The sequence below is a fragment of the Balaenoptera musculus genome, chromosome 12 (assembly GCF_009873245.2).
Source record: "Balaenoptera musculus isolate JJ_BM4_2016_0621 chromosome 12, mBalMus1.pri.v3, whole genome shotgun sequence".
Classification (NCBI taxonomy): Eukaryota; Metazoa; Chordata; class Mammalia; order Artiodactyla; family Balaenopteridae; genus Balaenoptera; species Balaenoptera musculus.
This window is the reverse complement of record NC_045796.1, coordinates 35,232,017-35,254,948: the sequence shown is the minus strand read 5'-3', so window position 1 is coordinate 35,254,948 and position 22,932 is coordinate 35,232,017. Positions and strand designations below refer to the sequence as shown.

General features: G+C 35.5%; 1 protein-coding gene across 1 annotated transcript in view; it reads right to left on the bottom strand.

Annotated features, from left to right (window-relative positions):
* The window catches only part of THEMIS (thymocyte selection associated), a 172,117-nt gene that overhangs the window by 126,639 nt on the left and 22,546 nt on the right, over window positions 1-22,932 (bottom strand). The window contains exon 2 of the mRNA XM_036872049.1: window positions 10,079-10,237. Coding sequence (XP_036727944.1) covers window positions 10,079-10,237 — 159 coding nt within the window. The remainder of the gene's footprint in view (window positions 1-10,078; window positions 10,238-22,932) is intronic.

Below are 22,932 nucleotides of genomic sequence, written 5' to 3'. Positions count from 1 at the left end.
GGGATCTTCCCAGACTAGGGCTCGAACCCGTATCCCCTGTATTGGCAGGCAGATCCCCAACCACTGTGCCACCAGGGAAGCCCCTAGAACAGTTTTATATGCAAAAGTATTAGAAAGGTGTCTGGCACATCATTAGGATTCTAATTTGAGAGTGTGATGTGGTCAGGATAGACTGTAGAGTAGTAGAGAATGTTCCATGTCTAAGCTCTACTATCACATTTCTTACACATTTTGTTGCCTCCAGCAACAAAATTCCTCCACAATAATAAAATTCATAAAATATGATCTAAAATTTCAAACAGAAAAATATCTTCAATCTAGCCTTGTAATTTTAATGGTGGTTTTATAGATGCAACCACAACCTTCCTTGAACATATGGTTTAGAGATAATATGTAAACTTGCTGTTTAGAAATAAACTCTGTCCATCAGAAAAAGATGTATTGAAACTCTTTCAGGATATTTCTTATGTCTAAAGAGAAAGCGTTTATTATTCATGCTTAATAACACTATTAAGGAGGAAAAAATATTTCCAAGAAGTAATCCAGAAATTTGGAACTTCATTATAACGCAAAAATTACATGATTTACTGATCTATGTGGACAACGCAATCAACTACCAAATATCAGAATGTATTTTTGTTGTGTTTGGCAAGAATGGCATGTTTCCTAGCTCATAAAAGGACTTAGCTATGAGGGCTGTCTTCTAAAATAACAAATTATGCTTCTAAAGCAGTATGTTTATTTCCATAAAGAACTGAAATGATTGCTTTTTATTTAATATATTGAACATTTTTTGAGGGGACATAATAAAGATATATGGAAACATAACATTAATATAGGATATGCAACCAGTTATGTATATTGCAAGTTTAGTTTCCCAGTCACATTTTAGTGAAAAATCACCTTCCAGTTTGTTCCCTTAAAGAGTCCTTGCCAAATTAACAAAGCTTTTCTTTCTTAATTGTTGCTTGAGTTTTCATTTGTTGGAGCTGCATCTATAAAGCTATATTTACTGGTTGAAGGTTGGATATCTTTCTTCAGTAGAGCATCTTTATTTGCAAAGAAAGGGTACCCTAGGTATCCTTTCCAAGGTTATGGTCATCTTCATCAAAACTTTTGAACTACCAATGAGAAATTAAGGATCTGTGTTCATATATTTTACTTCAATACAGAAGGGTGGATGATGTCAGTGAAATGGTGGAATAAGGACCTTTGAAAATTGTCTCCTCCAAAAAGCAGTAGAGAAACTGGTAAAAAAAAATCATCAGGATTAATTTTTTCAGAACTCTGGAAATTAACCAAAGAATTGCAGCAATCTGGAGAACATTTATTAATGAAAAAGTAGCTGAATCTTGGTAAGAACAGCAAACTTTGTGGCATTTTAACTTGCTTGTATTCCCAGTCTTCCAACCCCCTTCAACTCCACAGTAGCCTTGAAAACCAACAGCCCACAATCATGGCAAAGCCAGCAGCCTAGCAGTCACAAGATGGAGGAGAAAGAAGTTGGAGTTCCTTCAAAGATCATTCTCAGAAAATTGTCATTATTTGATATGTCTGGTGACTTCCTGGAAGGCTCTATTTGTAATGCTGTCTCTATTTGATCTATTTTGAGCTCAGTGAGTGGAAAATACTTTTCCTCAGGGCATTTGTCAAAAACAATGAGAGGCAATTATTTAATTTTTGTGGCTGCCTGCAGTGGTGTATAACAGTTGGGGGAAAAAAATGGGCTAACCAAAAAGCCTAAAAGGAAAAGCTGAGGAATGAGATGTCCGTAAGGACATTGAGAAGTTCCAACATATTCCTGGAAATCTAGAAGACCACATACATGTATATGACTGTGCACATGCCCAGAACTGTGTGCATGCTCAAGAAAGACCTGAGAAGTCTGTAAGCTCTCAAATCTTGTTGACTTTGAAGCGCTCCATGAACAGGAAGTAAAAGCTAAGCAAGAATTTTCAATTGCCTGGTTGAGTGTTGAAAGCATGCCTCCAAATGAACACAGAACCTCTTAACAAAGACTGGAGACTTCTTGGTTCCAGTTGTTTAAGGAAATATCTGTCCAGACAATCATTGCCCACCAAGCTAATTGAGCAGAGACTTCAATGACCACACATGACTAAGAATGCAGACTTTACAGATTTAGTTCAGAAAAGTCACTAAACAACCAGCAAAAACAAGCCCTGAGGAGGAAGGAGAATGCAACTTCTAGAGCTGACACATTATATTGTTGAAAATATCCAGTTTTCAACAACAAACTGTGAGACAGGCAAAGGAACAAGAATATCTGGCCTATAAACAAGGGGAAAAAAAATCAATCAATAGAAACTGCTTCTGAGGAAGCCCAGACACTAGAATTCCTGGAGAAAGAATTTAAACAGCTATATTAAATATGTTTTAAGAACTAAAAGAAACTATGTTTATGAATGAAAAGGAAGTATGGAAATACTTAATAAAGTATTTTATTAAGTCTTAGCAAATAGAGAATATAAGTCAAATTTGAAAACAGGTCAATTGAGATTATCCATTCTAAGAAATAAAAAGTATGAAAAGAAATAAACAAAGCCTCAAAGACCTATGAGACATCATCAAGCATATAATACACCCTCTTTTTTTTTCCTTTTTACTGGCCGCACCCCACCACTTGTGGGATCTTAATTCCCTGACCAGGGATCGAACCCACGGCCCCTGCATTGGGAGCGTGGAGTCTTAAACACTGCACCATCAGGGAAGTCCACCATTAAGCATATCAATATGTGAATAATGAATGCCTCAGAAGGAGAGGAGAGAAAAAAGTGTAGAAAAAATATTTCAGGAAATAATGGCAAAAACTTCCAAAATTTGATGAAAAACATTAATCTACACATTTAAGAATCTCAACATACTCCAGGTAGAATAAACTCAGAGATCCATGGCTAGACACATCATGATGAAACTGCTGAAAACCAACAGTTAGAGAATTTTGAAAAAAGAAGAGAAGAAAAGATTCATCATGTACAAGGGTTTCTCAGAAGATTAAAAGCTAATTTCTACTTAGAAACCACGGAGGACAGAAATCACTGGGATGACATACTTAAAAGTGCTGAAAGAAAAGGACTATTAACCAAAAATTCTCTGTCCAGAAAAAAAAAATCCTTTAAAAATAAAGGAGAAATTAAGACATTTCCAGATAAACAAAAACTGAGAGAATTTAACACTACCAAACCTGCCATACAAGAAACACTAAAGGGGGTCCTTCAGGCTGAAATGAAAGGACACAAGTCAGTAACTCTATTCCATGTGAAGAAATAGAGTATCAGTAAAAATAACTCTGAAAGTAAATTAAAAGAAAATTTAAATGTATGTTTTGTTTTCAATGTTTTTCTCATATCTTATTTTAAAAACAATTGCATAAAAAATAGTTACAAATCTGTGCTGATGGGCACACAATGTATAAAGATGTAATTTTTATAATAATAAAAATTTGAACCAAGGGGTAAGAAACAGAGCTATATGGGAGCCAAATTTTATATGCTATTGAAATTAAATTCATTAATCCAAACTAGATTGTTATAAATTAAGTCATTAATTGTAATCCCCAGGCTACCACTGATAAAATAACTAAATATATATATGGGTATTTTTAAAAAACCACCAGATTTCTGGTTTCTGGCATGGCATATAAGGAGTTTGGAAGTTGTCACTCTGTCCTAAAAAAAAGTGAAAAGCTGAACAAACTGAAATATCAACAACTATTCCTAGATATATCAGAGAAGTGAGATCACAGGACAAACTACTGCCTCCAAAACTGGAGAGACAGACAGGCAAGTACAGAGAATCTCAATTTACCACAGAAGAAGCTGCTACAAAAACCAATACCAGGGTAGACAAATACGACCTGTAATTGATGAATTGCTAGAGGCTCAGAGTGGACAAGTCTGAGAGTAAAAAATTCCAGGAAACTTAGTCATAGGGGGACCCACAATTTTTTAAGTTTTACCACCAAAAACTTAACCAGGCTCTCACAGTGAATATCAGAGAAAAATCCCCTCATGCTTCTGGTGGGGGGAAAGTAAAAGAAACCATTTTGAAATAGGCCAGAGCATTCTGTTCTTAATAAGACCTGCCCTCGAGAGAAACTATTGGTGTTTTATCAGGACTCATTGACCCAGAGGGATGAAAATACACAACTAACACCCACTCTAGCCTTCCACTTAGGGAAAATATGCAACAAAAGCCCACTCTCACCTTTCCACTTGGGGAAAGGGAAATACCCAGCTTTAGCCTGCTCTGGTCTTCCACAGGGGAGAAGGGAAATACCCAACTCCAACCCACTCCAGCCATCCCGTTCCACCTAAAGATGCAGAGAATGGGACTGAGAAGCATTTGTGAAGTTCACAATTCAGAGGCACAAGCTCACAAAAATACTATAACAATCATAGGACTAGAGAATGTTTCCGCTCCTGCCACACTTTATTGCCACATTACTAAAGGCCTATTCACTACAGCTCCTTTTAACCAGTACATGATGCCTAACCATCATGAAAAAAAAGTACAAGGAATACTAAAAAAAGCAAAAAAAAGACAATTGAAGAAACAAAGCAAGCACAGAATCAGACACAGATATGGCAGCAATGTTGGAACAATCAGACCAGGAATTTAAAACAATTATGATTAATACGCTAAGGGTTCTAGTGGATAAAGTAGAACTGATGGGCAACGTAAGCAGAGAGACAGAAGCATAAAAGAAAATCAAAATGAAGTGCTAGAGATCAAAAACACTGTAATGGAAATGAAGAATGCCTTTGATGGGCTCATTAGTAGACTGGACATAGCTGAGGAAAGAATCTCTGAGCCTGAGGATATATCAATAGAACTTTCTAAAACAGAAAAGCAGTGAGGAAAAAAATATAAAACAAAAACACAGAACAGAATATCCAAGTACTGTATGACAACAGCAAAAGGTGTAACATATGCATAATGGAAATATCAGAAGGAAAGAAAGAGAAGTAAGAACAGAAGCAATGGGCTTCCCTGGTGGTGCTAAGAATCTGCCTGCCAATGCAGGGGATATGGGTTCGAGCCCTGGTCCAGGAAGATCCCACATGCCACAAAGCAACTAAGCCCGTGAGCCACAACTACTGAGCCTGCGCTCTAGAGCCCACAAGCCACAACTACCAAGCCCACGTTCCACAACTACTGAAGCCCACACACCTAGAGTCCGTGCTCTGCAACAAGAGAAGCCACCGCAATGAGAAGCTGGCACCGCAACAAAGAGTAGCCCCTGCTCTCCACAACTAGAGAAAGCCTGCGCGCAGCAACGAAGACCCAACAAAGCCATAAGTAAGTAAGTAAGTAAATAAATAAATAAATAAATAAATAAATAAATTTATTAAAAAAAGAAGAACAGAAGAAATAATTGAAGAAATAATGATTGATAATTTCCCCCAAATTAATGCCAGACACCAAACCACAGATCCAGGAAGCTCAGAGAACACTAAACAGGAATTTTTTTTAAAACTTCATAAGAACATCATATTCAAACTGCATACAATCAAAAATAATGAAAAAATCTTGAAAAAGGTCAGAGGAAAAAACTCTTACCTATCATACTTGTAGAAGAACAGAGGTAAGAACTGCATTTAACTACTCCTCAGAAACCATGCAAGCAAGAAGAGAGGAAGGTGAAATATTTAAAGCGTTGAGGAAAAAAAAACCCCACCAACCAAGAAATCTGAATCTTAATATCCTTTAAAAGTGAAGGAGAATTAAAGACTTTCTCAGACAAACAATGACTGAGGGAATTTGTTCCAATAGACCTGCTTTGCAAGAAACGTTAAAAAACGTTCTTCAGAGAGAAGAAAAATTGTATGTCAGAAACTTGGAATTACATAAAGGAAAAGCAGCAGAAAAGGAACGAGTGAGGATAAAGTAAAAACTTTTATTTTCTTATTCTTAGTTAATCTTACAAATTTTGCTTGCTCATAATAATATCAACAATGTATTCAATTATAATCTGAAAGGATCAATAAAAAACTCCTAGAACTAATAAGTATAGCAAGGTTTCAAGATACAACGTTAATATACAAAAGTCAATCACTTTTATTTATACTAGCAATGAACAAGTGGAATTTGCAATTAAAGGCACAAAACCACTTACATTAGCACCAAAACAATGAAATAGGTATAAATCTGACAAAATATGTACAAGATCTATATGAAGAAGACTACAAAACTCTGATGAAAGAAATGAAAGAACTAAATAAATGGAGATATATTCTATCTTCATGAATAGGAATATATAATATTGTTTAGACGTCAGTTCTTCGCAGCTGCATCTATAGCTTTAATGCAATGCCAATCAAAATCCCAGTAAGTTATTCCATGGATACTGACAAACTGATTCTGTGGTTTATATGCAGTGGCAAGAAACCTAGGATAGCAACATTAAAGGAGAACAAAGCCAGAGAACTGACAAGACTTACTATAAAGCTGCAGTAATCAACACAGTGTGGTACTGGTGAAAGAATAAACAAATCAGTGAAACAGAATGGAGAGCCCAGAAATAAACCCATCTAAATATAGTCAACTGATCTTTGACAAAGGAGCAAAAATTGTAATTTCAACAAATGGTGCTAGAACAATTGTACATTCACATGTTAAAAAAAAAAAAAAAAAAGAATCTCGACCCAGGTCTTACACTCTTCACACAAATCAGCTCAGAATAGATCACAGAGCTAAGTGTAAAATGCAAAACTATAAAACTCTTAAAAGATAATGTAGCAGAAAATCTAGATGACCTTAGGTTTGATGATGAATTTTCAGACATGACACCACAGGCAAAATCTATGAGAAAAATAATTGATAAGCTGGACTTCATTTTTAAAAAATTGCTCAGTGAATAATATTGTCAAGAGAATGAGAAGACAAGCTACAGTCTGAGAGAAAATATTTGCAAAATATTTGCAAAGGACATACCTGATAAAGGGCTTGTATCCAGAATACACAAAGATCTCTTAAAAGCCAACAATAATAAAACAAATAACCTGATTAGAAAGTGGGCAAAAGACCTGAACAGATGCCTCACCAAAGAACGTGGCATGGCAAATAAGCATATGAAAATATGTTCAACATTATACGTCATTAAGGAATTGAAAATTAAAACAATAATAAGATACCATAATTGTATGCATATTAGAAGAGCCAAAATCCAAAACACTGACAACATAAAATGCTGATGAAGATGCAAAGCACCAGGAATTCTCATTCACTGCTAGTAGGAATGAAAAATGATGCAGCCATTTTGGAAGACAGTTTGGCAGTTTCTTTAAACTAAACATATCCTTACCATATGGTCCAGCAATCATGTTCCTTGGTATTTACCCAAATCAGTTGAAAATTAATATTCACACAAAAACCTGCACATGAATGTTTATAGGAGTTTTATTCATAATTGCCAAAACTTGAAAGCAACCAAGTTGTTCTTCAATAGGTGAATAGCAAAATGAACGGTGGTATATACAGACAATGAACTATTATTCAGTGCTAAAAAGATATGTTACACACCATGAAAAGACAGTGGTATTTTGATATTGAGGAAGCTGTGCAAATTTGAGACAGGTAGTATAGTATATGGGAAGTCTCTGTACCTTCTGCTCAAATTTGCTAACGAACCTAAAACAGCTCTAAAAAATAAAGATTTTTTTTTTAAAAAAAAGGGAAATAAAATTGTACACTAGAAAATATCTATTTAACACAAAAGAAGGCAAAAATGGACAAATAGAGAAACACAAAAGACCTAAGACATATGGAAAACAAATAGAAAAATGGAAGATGTACATCTTACACTACCAATAATTACACTAAATATAAATGGATTAAATAATTAAAAGGCAGAGGTTGACAGAATGGATTTTTAAAAAAAGCCCATCCAACTATATACTGTCTACAAGAAACTTACTTGTAGAGTCATACTTCAGATTCAAAGACACAAGTTATTTGAAAGTAAAAGAACAGAAGAAGGTAGACCATGAACATAGTAACCAAAAGAGAACTGGAGTGACTACAGTAGTATTAGAAAAAAATAGATTAAAAAAAAAATTGTTTAGAATATTATATAATGATAAAAGGGAAACTCCACCACAAAGAGGTAACAATTATAAACACATATATACCTTACATCAGAGTCCCCACATACATGAAGCTAGAGCTGACAGAACTGAAAAGAAAAACAGACAATTCAACAATAACAGTTGGAAACCTCAATACTCCACTTTCTAAAAGGGACAGAACTAGACAAAAGATCCACAAGGACATAGAATACTTGAACAATCCTATAAACCAACAGACATCTGTAGAACACTCTATGCTACAACAGCAGAATATATATTCTTCTCAAGTGAACACAGAACATTCTCCAGGATAGGCCATATGTTAAGCCATAAAACTAGTCTCAAAAGACAAAGTATGTCTTCTGACCACAATAAAATAAAATTAGAAATCATAACCCCCCAAGAAATGGAAAATTCACAAATAAGGAAGGATGGCTTAAAAACATATTGGATTCTTTGAGTTTAAAATCTAACTGGGAGTCTATTGCTATATAGGATGGGGTAATGAGGAGTAATTAGAATTAAACAAGGAGTAAGATTTCAGTTGAAAGGGATAAAATATTGGATCACTTGGAATAATCCTCTCCTCATACAGTTAATTTATTTTAATTTTCCAAACCTCAGCTCAAGAATAACATTCTCTGAAAAGCTTTCCCTGACTCCACCAATGATGATAATAATGTTAATAATGGTAATATAAGCTGACACTTTTTTATAGCCCTTGTTATATGGCAAGTATCACTCTAACCAATCTAAATATATTTCAATATTTAATCCTCCCAACAACACTAAGAGATAGTATTATTATTCCCATTTTACATGAGAAGAGGGTAAATAATTTGGCAAGGTTACCTAACTAAGAAGTAACAGAGTTGGGATTCAAATATAATGATTCCGAAATCCATGCTCTGAAGCATAACCAACTGGAGTTAGATCCATCTTATCAAGACTCTCACAGAACCCATGCATACTTCAGTTATACCATAAACTACATTATGTTGTAACAGCTTACTAGATTGTCCTCTTTCACTAATCATTCATTCATAAACAATTATTCAACCAACAGGAAATTATTGAGCACATTCCCTGTGCCAGAAAATGTGCTTGTTCATAGAAATAAAGCCACATATGTCATATTTCATTTGTCAAAGAGTTTTAGTCTCAAGCAGAGTTCAGCAAACTGTAGTTCACAGGCCAAATTCTGTTGGCCACCTGTTTTTGTAAATAAATTTTTATTGAACCACACCTGTGCTCATTGGTTTATGTAGTATCTGTAGCTTCTTTCATGTTACAACATCAGAGTGGAGTAGTTGTTATGAAGACCATTTGGCAGGCAAAATCTAAAATATTTACTATCTGGTCCTTTACAGAAAAAGTCTGCCAACCCTGGTCTAAAGAATAAGACAAATAAGAAAATCATTAATTACTACCCAATAAGGTGCATGCTATGGTGCCCAAGATACTATGGGAACATAGAGATATCTAGATTAGATTATAGAGTCAGCAAAAGTTTTTTAGGAGACCTGATATCTGACCTAATTTTTGAAGATTAACTAGTTAAAGAAGAGCAGCCAAACTTGTCAGTAAGGCCAGACAGTGAAGTTTAGCAGTGATCCAGGGAGCTAGGAATGAAGAGGGTAAATATGTTTAGGAAATATTAATTAGTTCTATATATCTTATGAAAATATATTTTTAATTTCTTCATTCCCACTATCTGACACAACTAATGGTGCATATAGTTAAACTCACTAAATATTTGTTATCAGAAAATATTAAGTCCTAAGTAAACAATGTTTACTGAAAAGGGGAGAAAATATTTGCCTATTAGTCCTTAAAATCACTAAACTATAAGAATCCCGATTTTTTCATCCACTGCCCTAGAGTAAATAAAAACAAAAACTACCACTTTTTCATTGTTTTCAGTTGTAGAGATGTATATAACATTTAAGAATACAGTTTTACAAATGAGAAATGCTTGCAAAATACTGTACCTGGAAAATTCATAGGCAGTTCAAATGGTTGTGGAGACTCACACCCTTCAGTGTGCTCACAAATTTCAGCTATGATCTTCTTAATTTTGAGGCCAGTAATTTTAATCACTTCTCCTGTTGACAAACAGCATTCATTTCCAAACATTTCATAAATAGAACCTGAAAAAAAAAAACAGCTTTTAAAAAAATAATTCAATAATGAAGAACAAAGTAGGAGTCAAAAGTCTCATATGAAGTGTTTTTATTCAGTTCCTCTCAGATACCTGCTAAACAGGAATTTAATCAAGCTTGGCAAAATATACAGCATGTACCAGGAAAAATATTAGATTTTCACTTCATCCACTGGGCAAAGTGTAAACAATCTTATTTTTGTTATTATTGTAAATTGGATTTATGGTCCTCAGCACCTTTAGCTCACCTTTCCAAGGTCAAGCTACAACCATGTCTTCCCCTGCTGGGATTTATGATCTTTTTTTGGCTAGGTCATAGAATTAAACTCACATGAGTCAACAATGATCTGAGTAAGTACTGCAAACAAGGTTGTAATACAATCTAACATCCAAAGACAGAGCATTTGTACACCAGGGCTTCACATTAAGAGCACCATATCTATTTATAAGACCTAGTTCTCTTCATCATCATGAATATAACATTTTGTCCATTTTATCTCTTGTTTTTGACAAGCTAGAAACAACTCTCAACATCTTTATGGCAATAGGGGGCAGACAAACCCAGATAAACTGAAAAGCTTCATTTTAGTTCAGGATTTCAGTCTCTTTCCTAACAAACCTTTTATCATAGATGTCAAAGCTAAATTTTTCATCCATTTATTTCCCTTTTATATCTCCTGATGGAGGAACACTGAGCAGTGAAATAACCAAAAGATTAGCAACAGGAAAGAGGATAAGCAAAAGTTCTGGGTAATCTACCCCCAGTAAAAAGGAAACAACCCCAAAACTACATCTCTGGGATATTACCGCTTTACAATAAAGCAGTAAACTAGAGGTTGATGTAAATAAACATTGAAGAACTGTGGGGTTTGAAACATATCAATTTTTCCTTGCTTCCAATATGATTTATACCCTCTTTACCACACTAAAATGTAAATAATATGAGCACAAGATTTTAGGTTTGTTGGTTGGTTTTCTGAATTCTTCTGTTGAAACACCTCTTCATAGAATCTTGCCTGATATATAGTAAGTACCTGAAATATTTTTATAGCATTAATGGTTATCATAAAAGTTATTAAGCCCAGCGTTCAATCTAGCTTTAAACAACTCTGTGGTTGTATCAAAGTCTCTACAGACAGCAGGGGGCACACGCAAATTCAAACAATTTAAGGAGATTTTAACAAAGGGACAATTTACACACAGGCACAGACAGTTCTAGGCAACACAAGAACATAAATGTCCTGATCTCACTCTTTTTCCTCCACTGGATCATCTGCCAGGGCACCCCATTGCCCCAATTCAGCCAGAAGCCAGAGGACAATGGAGCTGCTGACTCCACAGAAGTCAGCCTCCCAGGCAGAGTGGAAATGAAAATTAGCACACCAACCTTACTGTCTGTTATTTAATGAGGATCATTTTTGCAGACATGCTAGTATATGAGCTCCTTGTATACTTCTAAACTCCCTCCTTTTCTCATACTATTGCCTTAACTACACATGCGTTCATACTTTTTATTAACTCCAATACATTGTGTTGTCAGCCATCTCAAATCCCTCATGGAACAAACTGGTATATTAAAAAATAATAATAAATCCACAGTGACATTTTCTTCCAGTCAACTCAGAATAATTATTTTCTATGATCCTCATTCGGCAATTAATCACATAGTAACATTTTACTTCTACAGTATTATCTCATCCTGTACTTAACCTTTTACGACTTTAGTTTCTGTTACTCCCAATTCAATTTTAAGCTTCATGAAAAAAATATTGCATTATATTATTGCATAACTACCAACACATCAACCTCCCTTCCTCATTCATTCAGCAAACTTTAATGAATACCTACTATGTGTCAGACATTGCAATTGGCAGTAGTACAAAATGCATATGCCTTCCCCGTAGAAGCACTGTTTTGAAGGGAACAGACAAGTAAGCAGACAATTGAAGCAGTTTATGAGAAAGTTATAATATAGAAAATACAGGGCATTGTGGGAGTAAATTGGAGGCATTTAATTAAGCAATTATATGGGAAAGAGATTAGGGAAAGATTTGTGGAGGAGATGACAGCCAAGCTGAGTTTTAAAGGAAGCATCACAAAATGTTAGGACAGGCAGAGGATATAGTATTTGCAAAGGCAGTGAGAAGCGAAGAGTCTGATACATTCTGGAAACTTCACATAATTTGTTATGTCTCAAATATAAAGTAAGAAATGGGAACTGGTAAGAAAGGAGACTGGAGAAGTAGAGGGAATCCAGATCGTGCAGTGTCTTTATAAAATTACCAATAGGGCTTCCCTGGTGGCGCAGTGGTTGAGAATCTGCCTGCCAATGCAGGGGACACGGGTTCGAGCCCTGGTCTGGGAAGATCCCACATGCCGCGGAGCAACTAGGCCCGTGAGCCACAATTACTGAGCCTGCGCGTCTGGAGCCTGTTCTCCGCAACAAGAGAGGCCGCGATAGTGAGAGGCCAGCGCACCGCGATGAAGAGTGGCCCCCGCTTGCCGCAACTAGAGAAAGCCCTCGCATAGAAACGAAGACCCAACACAGCCATAAATAAAAAATAAATAAATAAATAAACCCAAAGTTTAAAAAAAAAAAATTACCGGGCTTCCCTGGTGGCGCAGTGGTTGAGAGTCTGCCTGCCAGTGCAGGGGACACGGGTTCGAGCCCTGGTCTGGGAAGATCCCACATGCTGTGGAGCGACTAGGCCCGTGAGCCACAATTGCTGAGCCTGCGTGTCTGGAGCCTGTGCTCCGCAACAAGAGAGGCCGCGATAGTGAGAGGCCCGCGCACTGCGATGAGGAGTGGCCCCCACTTGCCGCAACTAGAGAAAGCCTTCGTACAGAAACGAAGACCCAACACAGCCATAAATAAATAAATAAAATTAAAAAAAAAAAATTACCAATAAACAAAAAAGCCAATCAAAGTCTGAAGCAACCTCAGAGTCAGAGAATTTACATTTCCAGTTATCAGTGTCCAGGAACTAATGACAACTTAATGAGAGGTCATATGTATCTAGGCGCTTGCTATCCAAAGTGTGTCCTGCTGCATCACCTGGGAGCTTGTTAGGATCTTAGCCAGACCCTAGACCTGATGAATCAGAACCTGCATTTTTAACAAGACCCCCAGATGATTCATACGTACATTAAGGTTTGGAAAGCACTGGTCTAGACAACAAATGTATAACTGAAATAATCTCTGTTCTGAGATTGCTGCAAAACTCACCAAGAGAGAGAAGGACATGTCAGGTAGAGGAAGCACTCAGCGTCACTGAGATGGAGGATGTTGTAAGTAAGGACAGGGAAAGGGAAGGATTTTAAATAGCAAAGTGACATGGTAAGATTTTTCTGTGTCGCACGAAATAGAATGTAATTGGACCTATCCTGTTTCAGCGGAAGTCTGTTTGGCTTAATTTCAACGTAACAAATGTCTAATTGCAGATGTAATGTATAGCAAACTGACTCACTTGGAATGCCATCTTTCTTTCAAACTTTCCATTGGAATTCAAAATTAAAAGATGAGTTTATGTGAGATTACATATCAATTCACAGGGGATAGAAGCCAGAGAATTCTAAGAGAAAATTCTGTGAGTTTTAGTCACCACACAAAAGGCTTTTGACACCTCAGGTCTCTTTCTAATCATCCCTCTCGCTTTGAAAAAAGAAAATCACTTTTTTCAGTCATGTAAGGAAAAGAGCCTCATGGAAATGTTAATCTTTAACATTTATCTTTAATTCTTTGTGACTTCCAATTTTCTCTAAGCAAGAAAGCTATTAATTCATTTTAATAAAGAGAGAGGTCAGTGACACCCAACTCTAGAAAGTTATGTCCATGATAGGCGACAAGAACATACAGCAAATCTCAAACCCCTGAAACTTGAAGAGTTCTTGTACATCGTTATCATCATTATAGTGTCTCTTAAAATACATTTTTTTCAGTGAAAATATAAAATGGTTAATTTAAAAAACAGCCAACTTTCATAATCTCAGAACAAGCACATATAATATGCCTAATTGCCTTTTAAAAATTTGCTGAGATGTGTGTCTGAACTATGTGTTTGTGTAAATATAGATATAAAAATAGTTTTCATTTCATTTTTAACCATAAGACATGCATTTTGAATATGCAAATCTAGAATCTATTAAATCTTTACAGACTGATTCTTTCCAAGTCAGAGCATATGTGTTCAGGATAAGGCCAAACATCAGAGAAAGCTGAACAAAGCAGCCTGTTTTCAGTGATCAAACATTGCCCCTGAAGGCTGTAATGAAAGAGTCATGTGCCTCTGAAATCACCTTTTCTGTAATGCTACTTTGCTCAATAAAAATGACACATTAATATCCTTTTATGAGCCCATCCCTTACTTGACAATCCATATAAGCAATGCTGTGATCACATGGAAGAAACCAAAACAATTGGTTCCATAGATTTTCTTCCTTTTCCTCTACAAAGTTGAAAATGTGTGGCAGTCAGGGAAGAAGAAACTTACATTGTTTAGAGGCTTTTTTCCCTTTACTCAACATATACTCATTTCTTCCATTCCCCACCCCACCATCTCCAACCCCCACCATACCAGCCACTCATCCCATCATCAGCCTGTCAAAGTTCAACCAATCCTAAAGATTCAGCTCATATTCATTGTCTTCTTCAAAGCCTTCCTTTATTCCCACCTAAGTAAGAATTAATTCTTTCCTCTGTGCTCCAACAGTACTTTGCATGCATCTCCATTATAGCCCCTATGTGATCATTATCACAGTCTGCTGTTAGGGTATTATTTTCTGACCATTGATATTATGTATACTTTAGAACTTATTATGATATCCTAAAGAAGAGACATCATCTTAACTATATTTATACCCCTCCTCACATACACACAGCTAATTGCACAGTTTTGTCAATTAGTGGATCCTTAGTGAATGTTAAATTACAACTTAGCTTTACTGTAAAATGACAATAAATTATTGTGAATATAGTAGAAGTCCTTCTCCATTAACAGTTTAAAGCATAGTCAACCCAAGGCTTTGGCATGGGTTATATCTTCATTTGGTATAACTAATAACAAATGTACAAGCATATGTGAGATTAGCTGGTCACCTTGTGAATTCCCTAGACAAGGAATATTAAGGGCAGGTAATTCTATAATATGAATCTCTGCTTGTTAAGTTTGCCATTTTTCATTATGTTTACCATTTTTATATTGCTGGACTTGAGGATGAGGCTCATAGAATGATCTGAGATATGTTTGGAGGAGTTAGGAATTTACTCTGTAAAGTAGGATTGATATTGTATGACAGTGTCTGTAGACTGGGCTTGCTAGTAGAGATTTATCCTTGCTCCTCATAAACAATTGTGATTATTCTTTATTATTATTACATGGCCAGTATTCCATAAAGAGACTATCTCCATCTCCTGTAAGGCAAAGTCATTCCCATGCACTACATGAAGAATATATCTAAAAATAGATGAACATGATATTTGAATGTAGTTTGCACATAAATAAGCATAAAACAGCAAGTTTGCAGCTTTACTAGGGATGGATTCTACCAGTTAGATACTGGGTATACCACTGAGAGGTATATCCGAATATTGATCGAAAATGATCTTTCAAGGTCATAGAGACTCTCTTCCCTTCTGCCAAAATATCAATATAAAGAGGGCAAAACAGTAGCACCAAGTATTAAGGAAAATGATGGCCAACACCAAGTAGAGCTAAGGTATAATCTCTCTTACTTCTAAGAATATGGGGGGTTTTAATGTGAATTTAGGGTTTAAGTGTTATCCTGGAAATCAAGTTTAAGACAGAAATATGCTAGAAACTATAGTGAATATTGGTGAGTCTTATAAAATTTGAACATGGGGAAGCAATGAAAACCACAATGGGTGGAAAAGGGTGGAGCCTGAGAGTCAATAAAGCAGGTTAAAATCATAGTGAGCCCAGAAACCAGAAAATGTCCAACTTTTCAACTACTCTGAGTGAACTGTGAGGCATTTAGATGATTAAGTTTTAGTGGTTGAGGAAGAAAGAGTAACAGTTTCATTCACCGGCTAAAAATTTGATGTTTGTTTAATGGTGGAATCAATTTAATAGATTAAATAAAACTGTACTTAGAGGGTTTGTAAGTTGGTGTTACGATAGAAGTCATCATCACAGCTTTGTGTCAACAAGTATCAGACCAAACGGATTTGAGATGTATGAAATGAATATCCCTCCTACATATCTATGAAACATTTCCTTATGACGATGGAACAAATCAGTGATTCTGCATCTCCCGATATTATTATTGGCCAAATATTCCCCACGTTTTACCCAGATTTTAATTCTCAAAATTACATCATAATTAATGTTATAATTTCTTATATGAACAATGTTGCATTGGGAGTTGGTTTATTGTTTTAGGAATGACTTGATTTCAAGTACATTTTTTATACTTTAATATAAATACTTGCCTATGTTTTATATCCTAAATGTTAAATAAAGCTATCATAGACCTCCATAGCCATTTAAAATCATAAAATCAATGCACTGATTGAATTATTTATACATGGGCTCCAATGAACTATAATGTGTTTATCCAAGGCATACAAAATGAAGCTTCACTATATTATAAATTTTCCCTAAGTTCATTAGCATTGAATACTTCATTAGCTATTCTGCTTATGAAATATGAATTTTGAAGTTATTTTATGTTCATTGATTTAAATAATAAAAAAATGCTTGAATTTTGTATGTCTTTATTTTTTATTTTATTTTTATAATAATTCATTTGTATTACATTTTATTAAAGTACCAGTCCATAATGGATTGGGAAAAGAAAATAAATTGGACCTTCACTACAGATAGTTTGAGAAGCACTTCTCTAAATGGTTAAGTACAAATATGACCACAGTCAGTCAGCGCAGGGAAACAGGATGTAGCCTCAGGGAGTTAGAGAGTTAGAGTAAAATTTGAACATACTGGAAAAAGGAAAGTTATAGCCTAATACACAAAATCTTAGTCAGTATTATTAACTCATCTATCTCAATGCCACCAGCAGCCTGAGTGCCCTGACTAAAAGACACAGGAAGTTTAATCAACTTGACAATAATAGTCCTAATTGCAAATTACTACATTGGCATTCTGATTTGTATATTATACTCTTCTGAGTTGTATGAGGCAGTGCTTGGACCTAATTGAGCCCGGACACTTTGAACTGTTGGATCTACACAGTAAGAACCAAAGCCAGGAGCAGGTGAAATCCCCTAAGAGATGAATTTTGTGAGTTCTATCTAACTAACTTGCCAGGTATTCTCCATGAGAGAGATGGCAAATATCTATACTATATTCTACCATTCTCCCTTCCCATCAGTAATCAACCATGGCACATTTCCAGCTGAATCCAGATGAGGTCTAATAATCCTCATCAACATAAAGTTCCTGGTGACTATCCATCAATTGAAGATGGCAAGCCAGGTATAAATTATTCCAGCCCAGTCCTGTACTATGACTTTTCTTGCTTTCTTTAAGCCCTCTTGGGTGATATTTATTTTTAAAGATTTTAATCTTCAGATTGGGCTAATTTACCCTCAAAGGCTTAGTAAAAGAAATCTGCAGAAGAATACAGGGTCCCTCAATCCATCATTTTTTTCCAGGCAGCTGTCTGAATTGAGGCATAAAACATCTAACTTGATAATAATCACAACTTTATATAGCCCAATGGCAGCTGTAGGATGGGTTTCAATTTCATTTTATATTTCTAAGCCAAGTGCCATTAATTCTAACGATCTCTTGAATCAGTAGCCTTAGTGTCAGGAGCTTAAATACCATCACATCCTACTAACATATTAAAATGACTGAGTGTCTATACAATATCTCTACCAACTATTTGTCCAAACTATATCTGAACAGTTTCACTGATGGAATTCCAATTATTTTAAGGTGACCCACTCTACTTTTGAGCAATTCTGTTAAAAAGCTCTACATTTTAAGTGTAATATGTGTTCTTATAGGATATACACATAATTAGAACAATTTTTACCCTTAGAATCATACAGAAAACAACTATTTAATTCTTATACATAGCAGCCTTAAAATGTTTGAAGATAGCCATCACCAGTTGCTCTTTATAACAAATCAATCTGTCAAACGATTGAAATATGTTCAGGGCCACTGCTTACAGCATAGGTTGCCCATTATAAAACTACTAGAAGTACAAGTTATAAGGATGTCAGTGGCATTTTGGAGTTGTGTGACAAGGTATCATGCCCCTCAAAAACACACATGCCCTTGACTGTTCCAGAAGAGGTTTGATAGTGCTTTTTGGGTATGTTCTAAGGTGGCTGCTTCAGCTCCTACCATCATGTTTGAAATTCAGCTAGTGAGAAAGAGAGATAAAGAGAAGGAAACATACCTTTTGTTTCAGTGGCATGCAATAGAAATTTCACGTGTCAAATACTATCACAACCCATTGGCCAAAACTTAATCAAGTGGCCACTTTAAGCTTCAAGAGAGCTGTGCAGCATCTTTAGCCAGGCAGTTGCATTCACAGCTGAAAGCTCTATTACCACAGAAGACCGAGAGAACAGATATAGTTAGGGGGGCAGCTAACAGTCTCTGATCCAAGAGGTGAGGGAAAGGTATGTATATTTCAGGATATAAATTAGGTTGCATGTGCCTATAAAACTTACATTGTCTTATGAAGAAAAAACTGTATATTTTTATTTGAAACACCAAAGACAGGAGGTCTGTTGCTGAGGTTGAGACTGCAGGATGAAATTTCAGGGTTGAACTTTATCTCCCTTAAGAGATACAACTGTTACACACACACACACACACACACACACACACTTCTTCTCTCCATTCATTCCTAGGCATTTAATTAGGTAAAAATCACAGATAAGAATGCCTTCTCTAGAGTCAGTTTCAAAACCAGGATCTACATTTGATAAATGTGTGACTTCAGGCAATATCTTCTTCTATAAAATGGGGATAGTGCCTCAATTTCTTTATCTTTAAAATCAGGTGGTAATTTTACCTCTGATAGTTGCTTTGAGGATCAAAGTAGATAATCAATTTTTAAGTGCATAGCCCAGAATCTGGCATCTATTTAGGATCCAGTAAATATTAGCCATTATTGGTGTCATTATTATTATTTCATATGATGTTGTTTAAGACCGAATAATTCAGTAAAATGTTATACTATTGTAAACTGGTGTGATTTTCTTGGTTAAGATGAAAATATATGTCTTCTTATGGATAGGGATGGGGTTTTCCCTGAATAAAAAATTGTTATTTTCTTTGTCATCCTAAGAAAGAGAAAATTACAAAAGTGAAAATAGAAACTTGAGAAGATGGACTTGGGCTGGGAATAAAGATACATCAAAGGTCAATTTTTTCCCACCTTGTATCAACGAACCTTGGTATGCCACAAATGGATTACAAGTATGCCAACATATTGAAATCCGTCTTCCTTGAGGTGACCAACTAAGATAGGTCTGGGATGACTAGTGGCTTTGGCTGGTGGCTCTGGCTGCAAGTTACCTTGTTTATTTACCCCACCCAAACAAATACAGTTGACCCTTGAACATCGCTGGGGTTTGGGGCGCCTACCTTCCAGGTAGTTGAAAACCTGCCTATACTGTACAGTCAGCCCTCTGTATCTGTGGTTCCACATTAATATAATCAACAAATTAACTGAATACATGCTATGTGCCAAGCAAAAAAACTATGGTAAGTACTACTGATATAATGGTGACCAAATGATATGTAGTCTTAACCTTCATGAAATATTTAATACACTGAAATAAAAGGCATTAATCAAACAATCATACAAATATATGATTACGAAATGATAATTACTATGAAAGAAAACTGCATGTACTAGGAGAAAGGGCCTGGGTTTGGGTTCCATGAATAGTACATTTGTATTATATTTATTTATAAAACCATTCAACAAGTATTTATTGAGTGCTAGGTGTATTAATCTCAAGTTTATAGTAAAGTCTTATTAAAAGGCTTCAACTGGGACTTCTGTTTCTGGGAAGATGAAGTAGACATACATTTTCCTAACCTCATGTATTCCAGACTTGAAGCTGAAGATACTAGCAACCTAGAAATGCCAATGGGTACAGACAAAAAAAAACCTCCAATAATAAATCCTGTTCTCTCTAGCCAAAAATCCAGGGAAGGAACAGCCTAGTAAAACAGAAAACTTTTTGACAGTAATCACTCTACTCAAGCCAAATACCACAGAAAAATGTTTGGTTCCACAACCACCTACACCAGGAAAGGCTGAGTAGAGTCATTAGAATCTCACACACAATGAGTATAATAAAACACTCACCCACCCTTTGCTGAGGTGGTGTCAGAAAAGGCAGAGTTGAGAGATGGGACTTGCATCTTTGTGAGACAGTAATAACTCCCATTTTCTGTCAGGTAAACCAAGTGAGGAGCCTGGACTTCCAACCCTACCGAGCAGTACTGAGGCACACTTTCTCCTCCCCTTGGGGTGATGTCAGAGGATGTCCAGTGAAAAATTAGGACTTTTACCACTACTCAATGTAATAAGGCACCACCCCATCACAAGGTGTAACTGGAGGCCATGTGTGCAAGAGTACTAAGCACTATTATCCCTGCTATCAAGAGTGGTATCAGCGAAAGCCTAGTGAGGAGCCAGTACTCCCACTCTGACCAGCAGTCAGAAGGATCCCTTCCTTTTTGAGTGTCAACAGAGGCTGAAAGGGGAAACTGGGCTTCTAACCCCATTATTATGGCAATAATGAGGCCATACACCTCACCCCCTGTTGGAGAAACAAAAAACAGAAACCAAACAGAAAACTAAATATATAATAGACTTAAGCCTTGACATATCAATAGTTACATTAAATGTAAATGATCTAAATACATCAATAAAAAGAGATTGATAGAGTGGATTAAAAAAAAACATGACCCAAATATATGCTATCTACAGAAGACTCCTTTCAAATATAACAATATAGGCAGGTTGAAAGAAAATGGATGGAAAGAGATATATCGCACAAAAATTTATCAAAGGAAAGCAGAAGTAGCTATATGAACATCAGATACAGTAAACTTCGGAGTGAAGAAAATTACTAGGGTCAGAGACAGATAGTACATAATGATAAAAGGGTCAGTCTACCAAGAAAATACAGCAATCTTAAATATGTATATATCAAACAACAGAGCTGCAAACTATGCCAACTAAAACTGATATAACTGAAAGGAGAAATAGACAAATCCACAATTATAGTTGGAGACCGTAACATCCATCTCTTGACAACTGATAAAATATTAGATAGATTATCAGTAAGGATATAGAAGAACAAGGACACCTTCAAACAACAGGATCTAATCTACCTTTACAGAACACTATACCTAACACAGCAAATACACATTGCTTTCAAGTGCCCATCAGAACATATACTGAGATATCCTGTGCCATAAAACAAATCTCAACAAATTTAAAGAACTGAATCATAGTATTCTTTGACCACAATGAATTAAACTAAAAATAAATAACAGAAAGATAATAAAAAATTCTCCAAACACTTGAAAACTAAATACCATACCTCCAAATAATCTGTGGACCAAAAGAAAATTGCAACATCGCAAACCACAAATTTTCATAAGGATAAGGAAGTATTGAGGGGAAAATATATATTACTAAATGCTCATATTAAAAAAGAGCAAAATCTCAAATATTCTAAGCCTCTTCCTCAAGAACTTGGAAAGAAAAACATAAAAAAAGAGAAAATCAATGAAGCAAAGAGATGATTCCTTGAAAAGATCAATAAAGTTGACAAACCATTAGCAATTCTGAAAAAGAGAGAAGGTACAAATTACAAATAAGAGGACTAAAACAGAGGATATGACTACAGACCCTCCAGACGTCAAAAAGGAAAAAAGAGAATCCTACAAACGACTTAGCTTACAATTCAGCAATTGAGGTGAAACGAACCAGTTCCTCAGAAAACCACAATATACCACAACTCACCTAAAATAAAATGAATAATTGGTTCAGTCCTATAACTATTAAGAGAATTGATTCATAGTTACAAAGTCCTAAAAAAGAAATCTCCAGCCCCTGGTTGTTTCACTAAAGAATTCTATAAAACTTATCAGGAAGTATTTTCATCAGTTCTACACAATCTCTTCCAGAAAGCAGAAGAAGAGAAGAGTATGTACCAATTTATCTTATGAATCTAATACTACCATTATACCAAAACCAGACAGACATCACCAAAAAGAAAACTGCAGACCAATATCCCTCATCAATACAGACAAAAAAAAATCCTTCACAAAATTTTAGCTAATAGAATCCAGCAACATATAAAAAAAATTATATATCATAACCAAGTGTGGTTAATCCCAAATATACAAGGTTGGCTCAATATTCAAAAAGCAATCAGTGTAATCCTCTATATTAATAGGCTAAAGAAGAAAAAGCATATGACCAAATAAATTGATGTAGAAAAAGCATTTGACAAAGTTAAACACACATTCAAAATAATAAAAAGAACTCTCTGTAAAAGCCAGTGTGAAAAAGATGAAAAGACAACCTACAGATTAGGAGAAAATATTTGCAAACCATGCATCTGATAGAGAATTTATATCTAGAATTTACAAAGAATTTTCAAAATCAAATAGTAAAAAAATCAATCCAATTAGAAAATGGGCAAAAGACATG